At 37.6% G+C, this 14,764-nt stretch overlaps 1 protein-coding gene across 1 annotated transcript; it reads left to right on the top strand.

Moving 5' to 3' along the window:
• The first annotated feature begins 2,020 nt into the window (after positions 1–2,020).
• Positions 2,021–12,287, top strand: LOC143469087 (protocadherin beta-11-like). Its single transcript, XM_076966647.1, has 19 exons — positions 2,021–2,169; positions 5,841–5,974; positions 6,127–6,353; positions 6,520–6,691; positions 6,894–7,007; positions 7,288–7,427; positions 7,582–7,790; positions 7,856–8,013; positions 8,190–8,487; positions 8,677–8,854; positions 9,144–9,284; positions 9,451–9,624; positions 9,722–9,910; positions 10,125–10,340; positions 10,519–10,679; positions 10,777–10,921; positions 11,008–11,125; positions 11,294–11,428; positions 11,528–12,287. The coding sequence occupies exons 1-19, from the start codon at positions 2,099–2,101 to the stop codon at positions 12,190–12,192; spliced, it is 3,645 nt and encodes a 1,214-aa protein (XP_076822762.1). The 5' UTR covers positions 2,021–2,098; the 3' UTR covers positions 12,193–12,287.
• Positions 12,288–14,764: the final 2,477 nt, after the last annotated feature.

The raw sequence follows: 14,764 nt of genomic DNA, 5'->3' as shown, positions 1-14,764 counted from the left end.
ATGAGGACTAAGTTAAGATATCTTCATTTATGATCTTAGTGATAGATTGGAAGGAAATTTCAAGCACCCTGTAGCGCGTTTTGTCTTACATTTTTATTTCCTGCCTCCCTTCGAATTCAGTAGAGTGTCGACAATCGAAATTTTTACAAAAATGAGAAAAAGGAAAAACAGTGGTTGGAGAAAAAAAGCGAGTGACATCAGAAGGGCAAGAATTTTAAGTGCGGAGCTGCTTGTCTTGTTTCAGTTCAGGTGTTCTAAATGAACCAGATTAGCGTTTAAAAATAACGGTAACAAATATTTTTGCAGTATTTTTTAAAAATGAATAAAATTTGCAGAAAAAAAAGGTCATAGTTACCCGAGAAACGTGATTTGAAGACAGACAGCCGTACATCAAGAGTTTGCCAAATAGCGGTTTCTACAGAAATTTAGTTAACATGAAAAGCTGAAGCGCATATCTGCAAATCTATAATAAAACGTAATTCTATTTCGTTGCAGGATTAGTTCCATTTAGCAAAAGTTTTATTCAATAAATAACTTATTGTTGGTCATTTTCGCAAAACAAACTACCGTAACTTAGGACAATAAGCCGCAACATTGGCTCGTCTAATTGGCCTTTGCGTTGGTCATAGCGGTATAAATATTTTCCCAGTATTAGGCTGGATATAGGCATAGCGAGACCAATTAAACGCACAGCGCCAAATTTACTTTTTGCGGATTAGACTACTTAAGGGGTCGCCCGGGACTGCCAAAGAACTGGATATCCGTCTTTGGGGTCTGGATTATATTAATTGACGCATAAAAAAATTAGTAATTCACTTTGGAAGCTTTATTTAATAAAACCATATGGAGATATGTAATGTCAACACTGGCAACGTTTCGTTAATGTGTTAATTGCATGTAATATTGATTTGACGTTATTAACACCAATAACTTGCGCAAAGACCAAGGGATTACGGATTTATATTGATATCAGACCACATTTCGTTTTTAAAAATTATAACAGTTGTACTGGAGATAAAACAGCCGTTACATATCTGCCATGCGTTGTAAGTTTACATTCTAAATATGACACTAAACCTTTTGCCCTGCTACGTTATACGTTCACCAGGTGCCCTCCGTGTATAACTTTGGTTGTGACGTCATATATAGGCGGGAAATGCGAGCTCGCAACTTGAGCAGAATGGATTTTTATTTCAACAAATAGAATAATTTAGTAAACATATAATGAAGAAAATGCTGGTTAAGCCATGAACGATATACCTGGTTCAACGAAAACGTTGTCAGGGATATTTACAGTGGTATATAGAATTGTTTGCCTCTTTACACAAAGTTTGCATAAATGTTAAATCAGCGTTTCCCGCTTATTTGCCATTTACTGACGACTCGTTCGCAAACACTAGGCGTAGACGCGGTAGTACGTAAACATGTCATAGTCGTTGAAGAATCGTTTCTCTAATTAGAGGCAAATCCTACTTATGGGTACGGTCCACTTCTTTTACGACCCGTAACTCCCTCACCTTCGGCTGTATATTGACGAAAATAATTTCCCTGGCGTCTAAGTCGAGAGATGCGTTGAAATAACACGCACTACTTCTAGATTGGCCAGTTTTTGGGCAGTTGTAAACAAATTATTTTCAATAATAGATGAACTTTTGTAAAGAAATTGCAGCAATCAGCTATGTACTAGGCATATGCACAGCGTACCCACATCGCTAGCGTTTGGAGGACTTTGTTCTGTATATAGGCTACTAGAAGGAAATTACGAAAGAGTAGTGTTTCGCGAAGCTTGTCATATTTGTTTAGGCGACCATAACGCAATGCAAGAAAAGATTTTGATAATTTGTTGTACATCGGGCGAGCAATTTGTCAGTTAGACTTGCGTTTGTTAAAACAGGGAATGGGTTTTTTACGATGTGTTTTTCAGTCATGGATGTATCTTTTTACCTACATTGGCAAAACTCTTTAAGCTTAAATGAGTATATAGATAGACCTACGTACAAGCTCTGGTATTTTTAGGTCAAATATATTTTTAGGTGAAAATTACAAGTTGAACAATTGAGTTGAACAGTTGTTATCGTGTAATTGTGGCTTTTAGGCTATGCATAAAAATATAAAGTTTATTGATTCTAAAGCCGGAACGAAGATAAGAATTGCCCTTGTCGACAGAAGGTATGTTTGGAGAGTCCTTAGAAAAGTTTATTTTTTAACCTTTATCACCACCGTTGTTAGGAAGTGTTAATTTTAGTAGATTTTTACAATGGTTTTTGAATAAGTCGCTTGGCGACATCCATTGTAGTAACAAGGATACTTTGGGCTGAAGTAGGCCCCACTTTAAAGCACTTGTGTAAAGAATCTTAAAAAAAAGAACCAAAAACGTTCTCAAGGAAAGTAAAAGTGAAGTATTACGTTAAGGACACTTGTAAGAAAATTCTGTTTGAATCAAGTGTTGAACCGATACAAAAAATCGTCTTCTCGACTTGATTCGGTCTGACTGTTTCTGGGCGAGTAATCCCCAAATTAATGCCTGACTGGACAAAGTGATTTGGTTTTTATGTTTTTGTTTTAAAAAGTTGATTGTTGTCAAAACTTCAGTCATGTGAAATCATAAGCGTACGTAATGTTTCTCCGGCAAGTATTGTTCAAATGTTTAAATAATTCAAAAATTCGCGAAGCCTTTTCTCTTCCGAAAACCGACATTATTTTGGTAAGGTAACACCAGTGCGGTCTTAGTCAGTGACAATTTAATGAAATTATGGCCAGCAATTTGAAATCTGTTGCTGAATTCAACGCTTCACGTTAATATTTACCAAGCAAAGAGCATGAATATTTCCCAGCGAAAAACGATCCTTAAACGAGATGACACAAGATGATGTTATTACAGGAGTTACCGAGGCGTTTCTTGTCCACAACTGACTTATAAGGGAAAAAATGTTTTCGGTAATTTTTTTTCAATTTGCGATAGACAAGCGAACACGATTATGCAGTTGTGTAATTTGCGGAGATTCTATTGCATCATTTAATGACGTAGATTATCGTGACGTGTCGTCTTAGGGCCAGCTTTGAAGACGGGTCGCCACCCGTCGCGGCCTTTAATGATTATGAAGCAAACAAACAGAAATGACGAGACAAACACAACTGGTTCCCCGTCTCTTTTTAAAACAACGGACGATTTTTATTCTTTAATTATATTTCCGAAACTATAATCTTCATCTCCTTATATACTCTTCTATTTGAAACACATCCTTCCCGAAATAGTGGTATATATATGAATATGTGGCTCTATGATAAATATTATCCGCCGCGTTCGAATTACGCTTAAATTAAAGTGCTTCGTGAAGTAAAGGTTTCTTTAGACTTGCTCCAGCTGTATAAATTATTTAAAATTTTTATTGCTAAAGCAATTATCCCATCAACTTGGTTGAAGCGATATTAGCTCACGTGGAGAGGTCAAAATATTTGCAAAATCTTACACCATTTTGTAAATTGTACTACGTCTTTGTATCCCATAAGATAAACTTGATAATGCGATACAACGCATATGGATAGAAACGTTGTTAAAGTTTTGAGATATTTCCTTAAAATTTCGTTTTCTGTTTCGAACGCATCAGCACTTTTACTAAATTAAATAATTGTGATAAATGTCAATCAATAAACAACTTTTAACACGATTTTCAATTGTTAGTGTTTTGGTCTATATCTGAGAAACAAAACAAGGTTCATTTAGCACAAGCATATCGTTTTCATCAGGATAACAATCATATCAACAATACAAATTTCAAAAGTTTCAATATTGCCTCCCACGTCGTTTCCTTCAAATCTCGTTCAACCTTTTAAAAACGTCTGTGTAAACTGTGTTAAGATGGCTGAAACTCTCCGATAACCCTTCTATGCTGGGGTCACCATAGTTCGCAGCCTAGTGATTGCCGGTGATAGTGTCAACAACCGCATTCACTGGTCGCCTATCTTGGATAAACTTGACCTAAAGTTTACTGACTTTACGTGCCGATGGAGTATGGGCGTTTGAGAGATTGTCAATTGTCTGTCAAATTTTATTGCGCTTTGGAAAAGTAACGGAAAGGTTTACTTACGAACAAACAAGGTTTTAAAGCCTATCGTTCTATAAATACGATCAAGTCTTTACATTAATTTTAGCGCAATGGCTGTGTGGAGCATTAAATTAATTATAAAACTGTATAAAAACAGCAATCGTGGACATGAGATTTGTTTGCTTTCTAAAATTTGGCGATCATGATTGGAGAAATCAATAAACGAAACTCTGTGGAGACCCTTACTGTATTGCAATGTGGTGATAATAAAGATTTACCGGTTGTTACACGTGTATTACAAGAAGGTTCTCGTAATAAGCCATCATTATTTGCAATCGTGACAGTATTATTGCAATTTGAGTAGCAGATCATCTCTTGTTTTACTAACGATTTGCAACATGTCATCGAAAGTGCTTTATTTAAAATGACACTCAATAGACTTGTTTGGTTATGACAGAGGCGTGTGCGTCATCATTATCGCCATAAAACTACCATCTGCACCCCGTACTCTAGCAATATGCGCACTGTAATCGGTTTTGACAAGATATTTGCACTAAAAGCCAGCCGTTTTTAAACTAATGACCGGTCTAATGAGGCTTAATCGTGTAGAGCACCGCACCATAAAATTTGCGGGTTAATAAAAACAGAAGCCACATCTACTTTGATCGCTAGCGCTTGTTGTTCCATTAGGTGACATGTTTGTACGCATGACTACCTCTTGTGTTTGTTTAACATTGGAGTCATCGGTCGGTGATGTGCTAAGACGATTTTCAATCAGACGAAAAACTTTTCCTAAAACCGTGCGTGCACCAAGCCGTCAAAATCGTTGCTTATCTTTTTTTCAAATCAGCAAAGTTGAAATTTGTCTTTGAGTCAATTTTGAATCTTTTAACTCCAAGCTGTTGGTGCTTCGCTTTATAAGTAAATGTTTTACAAAAATAACTGCATAAAATTACCGTGCAAATAAAGTGGAGTTAAAACGATGACTGATTATTTCAAGTAGGATATAATTCCAAGTCTCCTTCAATTTTCTCTCATGCATACAAGCATCATTCGGTTAGTTTTTAAGCCAACAGAATGTTTGAATAGAAACCTAGTCACGGCGTAGTCACGAAAGGCAGCTTTAAATTTCTTGAACACTCTAGTTTTTCATTTGCCATTTGTCCCGTCCTTTATTTATGTCACCGCAGGAATTTTACGGTTGACTGCAACTGGTCTTCGGAGCAGAACGATAACCCCAGAGCATTGCATGTCACTTGCTTTTGCGTGCAGGAAGAAGACTTTTGAAAACTGATATCAACCGCAAAACGGTAGAAAACTTCCAAACCATCACTCAACTTTGGTTGTAAAAAATGATAGGACGAAATTATATTGATTGTGACATTTTATAACACAATCATTCGAAAACAATTTTATAAGAATTGCACGCGAAATTCTATTCGGAAATAATTCGACCTTTCGGCAACATTTTACTTTCCGTTATGTTTAATAAACACAGATTTCACATATACAGTTTTCTTATTTCCCGATATTTTATATGTCTACCTTTCACAAGCAACTGTGTATATTTTATTTACCGTTGTGTTCCCGCTTCAGTCAGGGCTGTTTTTTTCATTTCTTGTTTACCCGCTCATGCGAATCGGAGCTATTTTGAGATTGTCCGTAAATCCTGTGATTTGTTTGGCACAGGAAATGACAGGGTATCGCATTTTCGTGACACTTGTAAAAAATAACCCTTTATCTCAGTTGTTCAGAAAATGTACTACGACTTTTGTAAACCGTTTGATTTTGCAGGAAGATAATATATGCAATGGGCTCGCTTCATGGCCTGTTCGCTATTTCGGTCTTCATGGCGTCTACGACGATGACGGTGGAAGCGTTATCTCCCATGGCAAGAACTGTCCATCTGAAGGAGAATTCAGCTCCTGGTAAATAGGAATTATAAATTTATTACGCCTTGATCCTAAGCAGTTTTGGCTGTGTTGTTAATCAAAAATAAACTTTGAATAGGATACTTGGATTACTATTTTTAATCAATTTAACAGAAGAATTAAACTTCACCACTTATCTGATGTTGTAGGTACAATTGTGGCGAACGTACGCCGAGAATTTAGCATCTCCTCAACGTCGTCAAAGTTCCAAGAGCTCGAGCAAAAATTACTCGCATCCAGTCCAACAGCGTCTACTCATCGGGGACAAAGGAAATGGATGGTGTTAGACAAGACCATTGGGATAGTCACACTACGACGTCACATCGATAGGGAAGCCATGTGCAAAAGCGAAGACACTTGCACAGTTCAACTAAAAGTAATTTAAATCCTTTTTTGTTTCCCGCTTAAGCCGGTTTACTCTATTTGTAGTCAACAAGTTCTTGCAACTATTTTAGGCTTTTAAGTTGACCGTGTGGACTTGAAGTTGGTGGCTGTTTTTGGTGATCACAAATTTTTACCAAAACTTTTATCTTGTTTTTTAGATTTATGTTGCTGATCTTCGGCAGATTCTGTATCTCAATGTCATCATTGATGACGTCAACGACAAACCTCCCGTTTTTGCTCAAAGGAAAATCTTCTTAAATGTTTCTGAAAATTTTCCCGTGAATACGGTTATCAGTTTGGATCAGTACTTGGCTGAAGATGCAGATATTGGTGAGATAATAGAAAATAAAACTCTGTTTGCTTCGTTGACCATTAATAGATCCCTTAATTACTGTTGTGTATTACTCTATTTCTCACAAAGTTTGTTTTTTGTTTGTTCTGTTTTTGCAAAGTTTCTTTTAAAATTCATTTTGACCATGTCCATCCTTATCACCTCCGCTAAACACAAAACACATTTGCTTTCAAAAAACAGGCGAAAACGGAGACATTACTTACTCGTTATCACCGAATGATTACTTTCAATTACTGCAGTTTGTCGACGCAACTAATGTTTTCCACCTACAATTGAAGCTTCTTCATACGCTGGGTATGTTTAGCATAATCATGACAACTGAAACTTTTTCCCTTGCAAGAGGCTTTGATTTCAGGAATTTTTAGAAATATAATCTTTTAAAATAAAATGCATAAAACCAATCACATTAATAATGCAAAACTTGTATAGTGGCTAGAAAGTCATCATTCGTGCATTGTTATAATCGGTATTACTGGCTGCGAACTGAATGTTATAGCAAATCGGACAATAAAGGAAAGGGTGATATTTTCTTAATATCTTTTGTAACCTTTTTATATTGAAACTTACTTTTTAGATTACGAAACCGACTCTAGTCTTCCACCTCTTACCTTAACAGCTCGGGATGGGGGAAGTCCCCGGAAGTTGAGCAGCCATCTTCAGATTCAAGTACTTGTTATTGACGTCAATGATAACGACCCAAAGTTTAGTAAACTGGTAAATATTTTTGGCTATTCTTTAATAATTCTACACAGCATAAGTAATTTATGTTTTCGGCCAAACTAATTATTATAAAATAGTTATATGTATACTGAGCCCCTTAAATATTCGATTTGTGCAGATAAATCACCAAGTGACATCATGTTTTTAGGAATACACAGAGACACTGCAGGAAAACCTGTTGCCCAACAAGGTGATCGCTCAAGTTCACGCGTCGGACAAGGATTCAGGACCTGCAGGCGAGGTGAATTACTTCATCTCCTCCCGAAACACGGCTCTTGTGCGCCATCTCGTAAGCATTAATCACGAAACTGGAGAAGTGATGTTGATTGAAAGACTGGACAGGGAAAAACACGATGGGTACGAATTTTTTGTAAAACTTTTTAAAAAATTTGACCACCTTTCTCATGCTCTTTTTATTTTAGATTACAAATTCTCATTGAAGCACGTGACTCTAGTCTAGCCAATCAACGCATAGCTCGTACGAAATTGGTGATCCATGTCCAAGATGAGAACGACAACTCACCTCTCATATCAATCAATTATCTTGATACAGATTATTCGACCAATGATGAAAACAACGGTTAGTAATACTTTCGCGTGTCTATTTATTATTACAATATCAAATAATCTTATAAACTTTTCAGTAATTTCTTGCTGCGTTAATTTTAAGTTTTTTAAATTTGTGGTAAATAATAATTCATGATATGTTATATGTATAGTATGTAATATGTAGCGTGTAATATATTTCTAATGCAGTTTACCTGAGAGAGGACTTGCCGCTTGAGACTTTCTTTGCTCTGATAAGCGCGAGGGATGCTGACATTGGTGACAATGGACGTGTCAAGCTCACGGTCTCATCTTCTTTAAGAGATAACTCGATAGCAAGAGGATTGGATTCGGAGTTTAGGTTTGATGAGGATGGGTCTATCGTTAATTCCCCTCAAGATTCGGAGCCAGTCAGCAGATTCCTCGGAGTTAGGAGGAGGTTGGATCGTGAAATTCAGGATGAGTACCGAGTCATTGTGGAAGCGTGTGACCATGGATCTATCCCTAGGTGATTCATTACTTGTAGAAAACTTCGTGCTCTCATAATTTTCCGTAAAACTGTGACAATTTTCAAATAATTTGAATATTATGAATTCATACTAAAAGCGCTGGGAAATAACGCTATAGTCTTATTAAATCCGCTGATGCTTACCATCAAAGAAATAAATAACTAAAAGCTGTTCATTCCATCTCATAGGTGTTCAAGTAAGACGATTACCGTGAAGATCATGGATGTTAATGACAATCCTCCTGTGATTCATTGTCCCAGAATTGCGCTCAGTTTTTCGGAGGATAAGAAAATTGGAAGTATTCTTACTACGGTTAACGCAACGGATGGCGATTCCGTGAACAAACCAAGCTTCAGGATAACTGAGGTAGAATATAACTACATTGAATAAATAAACTCGCTGTACAATGTACATATATCGTTGTATGTTTTAAGCAGTGAGTAACAGCGATTGTATATTCAGCTATATGTAGGCCAGCATTTTAACTTTGATGACAATAGCCAACGTCCACCTGATAATTATCATGACAATCATACTTCATATACATAATAATGCATAATAATTATATGATTATGACAACATAATTAGTGTCCAGAGCACATGGGATTTGACAAACACTTTTATGAACGTTCTAATGCTGCCAGTTTATTACCAGGATAAAGAAATAGTTCCTTCACCGTTTGGCAACATCAAATATGAACTGCTAACTGGCGATCCGGAATTTATGGTGGATCCTAAAACCGGAAATATTCACTTGGTTTCAACTCTGGATTATGAAACGAAGAAAACACACCAAGTATAAATGGTTCTGGTTTTGTAGATTGATATATTTCATGATTATTCACCTTTTTAATTGTGTGCTCATGCATAACAGTTGCTTTCTTTTGAGCCATACTGTAAGTTAGTTTGTATATTTTTTAACTTTCAGGATGTAAAAATAATGTTTTATATCTTATTCCCAGTTGACGGTAATTGCGACAGATGGTGGCCAGCCGATGGCGCGAGAGAGTAAATGCACCTTACGTTTCCGTGTTATTGACGTTAACGATAATGCTCCTGTGTTTATCAATCCTGACGAGGAAAATTTAAGTTTTTATGCTACTGTCCTTCGTGATGACATCATAACTCAAATTAAGGTAAGCGATGACAAGCTTTGAATTAACAATCGTCACGAACTCACATGATCCTAATTGACTTTGAATCCATTTCTGTTAAAATCTTATTCATATCTAGGCCATAGATTATGACGAAGATGGCAGCAAAGCCGTGGAATATAAAATATTAAACGAAAATGATCTGGCGTCATCAAGCAGCCGGGAGGGGTCGCTCTTTTTCCTAAGTAGACATTCCGGTGACTTACGGTTTAACTTCAGTAACCCTAAACTGAAAAAGTCTCTCGGAACTTACAAACTGGTTGTGCAAGTACGTCAACGACGCAGGGTTTTAAGATATTTCTTTTTTACTAAGCTAACCAAAAGTGAACGGAAACATTTCGAAGATAATTTATGTGCCTTTCGAGTTTGGTGATTTTATTTCTTTTGCACTTGTTTGTTTAAGCCCTCTAAGTTTGCTGATAGTTGTTAAAATTAACTTTAGGGCCACTGAGTCATGTTTTATAACGACATGTTCACTGCAGGCAAAGGACAAGGGTGTGGTACCTCTGACCAGCAAACGCACTCTATACGTCATTATAACCGACCTTGAGGTATTACCTACACCAATTCCGACCAATATCAAAGTGACACGTGGATCTGCGTCAACGTTCATTATCGTAGCAGTTCTTGTCTCGTCAATGGTTATCTTATTCATTATAATCGTGGCAGTGGTGATGAAAAAGAGGAGGGACAGGAAGGTGTTTTTTTTGCAAATTTCTTGCGGCCTAATAACTTATGCAAGGTTGCTAACGTCCGGATATACAGTAGTCGAAAGAAATCGAAAGCTTTCTTGAAAGTGTTCCACAAGTTTTGTAATTGAACATAAATGTTGTTATAATCTTTCCATGTCTAACGTCATCGACCATTTTACTGTAGCAAAGCGGTTCGTACACCTGCCGCAAGAGGTCGATAGATAGCAATGAATGGGGCGAGGCGTCGGTAGTCAGCATGAGATCTGCAGAGCCGAGAAGAGCACTTTCTAAAGAGGGAAGCGTTGGAAATGGAAGTGACCTTTGGAGCCAATCTTCGAAAAAAAAGTAACTAGCACTTTTGTGCTTTTCAAGCAACAATGGCGTTATTTTCTTTGCGCGTTTACCTTGACAAGGTTATTAAGCTTTGCGTTTGACCTTACAGAGCTGATTTGATTGTGTACGATACTAGCTTAAATGCATCGAATACTTCTTGTCATGATGCGACGAGGATGTCACAATTTAGGTCTTCAGTGAAAAGCGTAGGACAACAATCCACTGCTCGTAGTAATTACTCGGATGAAGTTAAGGTATATTTATTCATCAGTTTGAAAAAACCTTACCTACGGTATGTACTTATGGAATAGTTTTGTTCAATTCTTTTTCATTCTTAAAGCGCAACTTACTGGAAAAAGACTTTGCGCCTCGCTTGACGTCGTCACACGATGGCGATAGTGGTCGCGGTGACAGCGATCCGGATGCGGGAAGTAATAATGACGTAACTTATGAAAATGGTAAGTTTAAGTTTTACTATTTCCCCTGTCTTAAACAAAAGTAAGCAAGTATAAACATTCCAAGTCGATATAATAGAAAGGTTGCTGCTTAAAAGCAGACCTACCAACTGTTTTAGCCAATCGATTGACTTTTGTATGTTATTTTGTTTCAACGTAAGTTTTTTGCAGACATTTTTAAACGACGCCCATCATCCCGTTTACGCTCAAGAGAAGGTAGTTCTTCAGGCCTCCATTCTCGATGTACGTCACAATGCCTCACATATGGACACAGTGACGCTTGCTGGATGCCTTCACCTGATCAAGGTAGATTATAAACCCAGAAATTTATTCAAAAACTGTAATTTAAAATGTTTGTATTTGCTGTAAAGAGTGAAAGAGAGACAAAGATTTTCTTTTTTATAGAAACTACAGCCCCATATAGCCCGGTACATTCAGGCAATTCATCGCATATCCCATTGTACGTTGAGCTGCGTCCCGCGAGTCCAAGAGCCTACTATCCCGAACAATGCGATCACCCTAATCTGGAACCAATACCCGAAACGAGGCCTATACGTCACTACTGGGCTTACCCTGCTAATGATTTAAGTTCTATTTATTCAAACGTTGTTGCAAATTCAATGCGGATGACTGAACCATATCAGCAGGTTAGACCTCTGGGCAACCAGGCGCCAGCGAGTTATCCACGGACATTCATGGCCCAGCAACCGCATTCGCCCACTCGTCTTAGCCCCATATCGTCGTTGTCATCGCCATGCACGTCACCAACTTACAGCGGGAACGCTGACCCCGTACGTAATCATTACATCAAGCGACGTGACGTAGCACCAGATGAGGTCGCGTCGCGATCGGCTACTTGTCTTGCGTCCCCTACATGCCCTTTAAGCCCTACTGGGTTGGGGCGTAGTGCATCCGCCGATCATATCCTGAACAGCAATCATCAACCAATTGCTTCACCGCAGTTGCACTCGCCGGTTGAAAAAATCTCCAAAAGTGACATGTATGGAAAAGTTAGCATGAGGGAAACCGAAGAAATTGTTCAAAATATCGAGAAACTGTTGAACTCTTGAATGCAATTTCAGTAATTATTATTTTGTTTTTTTTGTTTTTTATTTGCATTTTTATAGCCATTTTTGTTTTGCGTAAATAAAAGCAAGAAGAAACACATCTGTACTGTTTTTGAAGTTAAAATTACAACCGTCAACCTGGCATAATATGAACGTTCTGACTGGTTGCCGTTTTAAAAATCCTGCAGGTTGGCTTCACCGTTGTTTACATATGATTCACTAAATATAGGTTCATCCTCGTATAGCTCAATTTTGTACATGACTTTCTGCACCCGTTGTTTGAGCTAAATCCAGCTAGGATCTAAGTCGAGCAGTTTTCAGACAAAGATAATGTTTGCTCTTGGGATTTTTGAGCTTCTCGGGTTTACCCTTAAATGGGCCGGGAATCAATCACGCGTGACGTACAGAAACATGACACGTGATAGGGGTCGGTCACGGTTGACTTGTCACGTATTAAGTTTGACTTAGTATAAGCAGCATGCTTCATGACGTACCAGCAGTATTGCGTGCACTTTTCAAGTATTGCCAGGAACACCAATGTTAATAGTTTCAAAGAATTAACATTGTGACATGTACAGCAAGTTTTTCTCACAAAAAAGCGCCTGTGTAATAACAGATAACTTAGGTTGTTAAAAACATTTCTGGTCCGTTTGACGTCACTAGTTCAACTACCCACATATTTCCCCATAACCTTGTAACAGAAATTGTGTTCCAATGAGATAAGCGATAAACTAAAACAGGTCAACTTAAAAGATCCCAACGCTCCAATAGGTAAAGATTTGCAAGGAAAAACACTTGTTTCAACCCGCGTCCTGAAAACATCGTATAATAACATTAAGGGCGACCATAATAAATTTACTAAAGAAATAAAACTAACTCGGAAACACAGGACAAACAACATATAAAATATTGGGTTAACGCCATTAAGGGATTGAATAGGACCAAGACCGTATTTGGTGAAGTGTGGAGAATACACAAGAACTTATAGTTTTGGTGGAAATATTCCGGACATTTTGAACTTGTTCCGGTGATTATACTCCATTCTGCTCTTGATATAAAAGAGCATCCCCGATATGGAAATTATCATTGTTTTGTGAAAAAATTTCAAATTTATTTTCAGTATAACTTTTTGTCAGGTGAGCCAAATTTCTTTTAAACTTAAAACATATTACAATTGTTCACTCCCGGTACATGCATGTGGCGACTGTGGCACTTAAAAAGAGACAGCATTAAGAGCTGGGAAAAGCCAGTAAAGAAAACGCTAAATTCAGCAAAACGTAGGCTTATTTTGCATGGTTTTAGCTTACAATAAGTGGTCCAGTCTTATGTCAGCAGACTTCAGGACAAATATATAGCTTCGATAAATGAAGGCACAAAAGTAACCGAATCACTTGCACAAGTTTAAGAACGCGACCCTTTTATTTGAAATACAATCAGTGTCTTAAGAAATTATACACCACCCAAGATGCGTGGTATAGTTTCACTTATGACGACTCATTGTGTGGTCATTTGTTGTTAAACATTAGGCATTGCTAAATGCACCGATCTGAGACCTCATAGAGAAATAACTAAAATTTTTGCAGTGGCTAAGTAAGACAATCAAAGTGGAGATGGAAGAAATATTTCCAAACTTAGCCAAGTAGCCTTAGCCAGCAAAACGAGTTTGTTGTTGTTAGAGACTTAATGTTTGCAGTAAAATTGTTTGAAATTTGACTTTTGCATCGAGAGAAAACAGGAAATTACGCACCAGTAACGCGAAAGCCCTCCCGTTTACAAGCACTATAGTTACTTTGTAGGTTAAACACTGGGACGTCCCAGAAGCTGATCTGTTTGATGAGGCATCACATTCGCAAAATAATTCTTTAATTGCTTTTTGCTGACGCCACTGGAAGTAGGGAAGTGCCAACCTTGTGACTCAAAATATAAAAGTCCTTCGAATACCCTCGCCAGACACCCGAAATTCCTTTGACTTACGAGGGGTGCATGTGGATGCAGTTTGCGTCACGCTGTTATCAGCAAAGCGAATAAAGTTTTTTAGTGCGTGCTGTCTTCTAAATGCTAATAGCTGAGGTATGTTAAACATAGTGGTTGATAGGCACGCGTATAGAGATAATGGCATTGATAACTGATAAGTGATCTCTGTGTAGAATGTGTAGAACCGGTTATCTTTGTGAAAACCCCAAGCTTTGATCTTATCCAGTCGTCAGTTGCATGTTTTAGTTTGAACACGAAAGCTTAGAACACAATGTTTTTAAATGCATGCAACAGCAAGGCAACAACGCTAATATCATATCTTTACTCAACGCTAGCCAGTTAATATATTCAGGATGTCATGAGGCAAATTTAGAAGTTATTTTACAGCTTTTGAATAGCTCCTTAAATATATTTTGGGCACCTGCAGTTGGGCATAACTGCGCGGTGGAAGTAGTGTTGATGTATCGCGTTACCAGCTCAGAATTTGCACGGGTTATACCGTTTAATTTGAAAACGTGTTGTTGGTTAGCGAATATCCGAGTATTTCGTTAAGTATGGCGCGATTGACGCCTACCCGAAAATACTAGCAAGCTTGTTATCT

Source organism: Clavelina lepadiformis, chromosome 8 (genome assembly GCF_947623445.1).
Source record: "Clavelina lepadiformis chromosome 8, kaClaLepa1.1, whole genome shotgun sequence".
NCBI classification, from domain to species: Eukaryota; Metazoa; Chordata; class Ascidiacea; order Aplousobranchia; family Clavelinidae; genus Clavelina; species Clavelina lepadiformis.
This window is presented reverse-complemented; position numbering and strand designations above follow the sequence as displayed.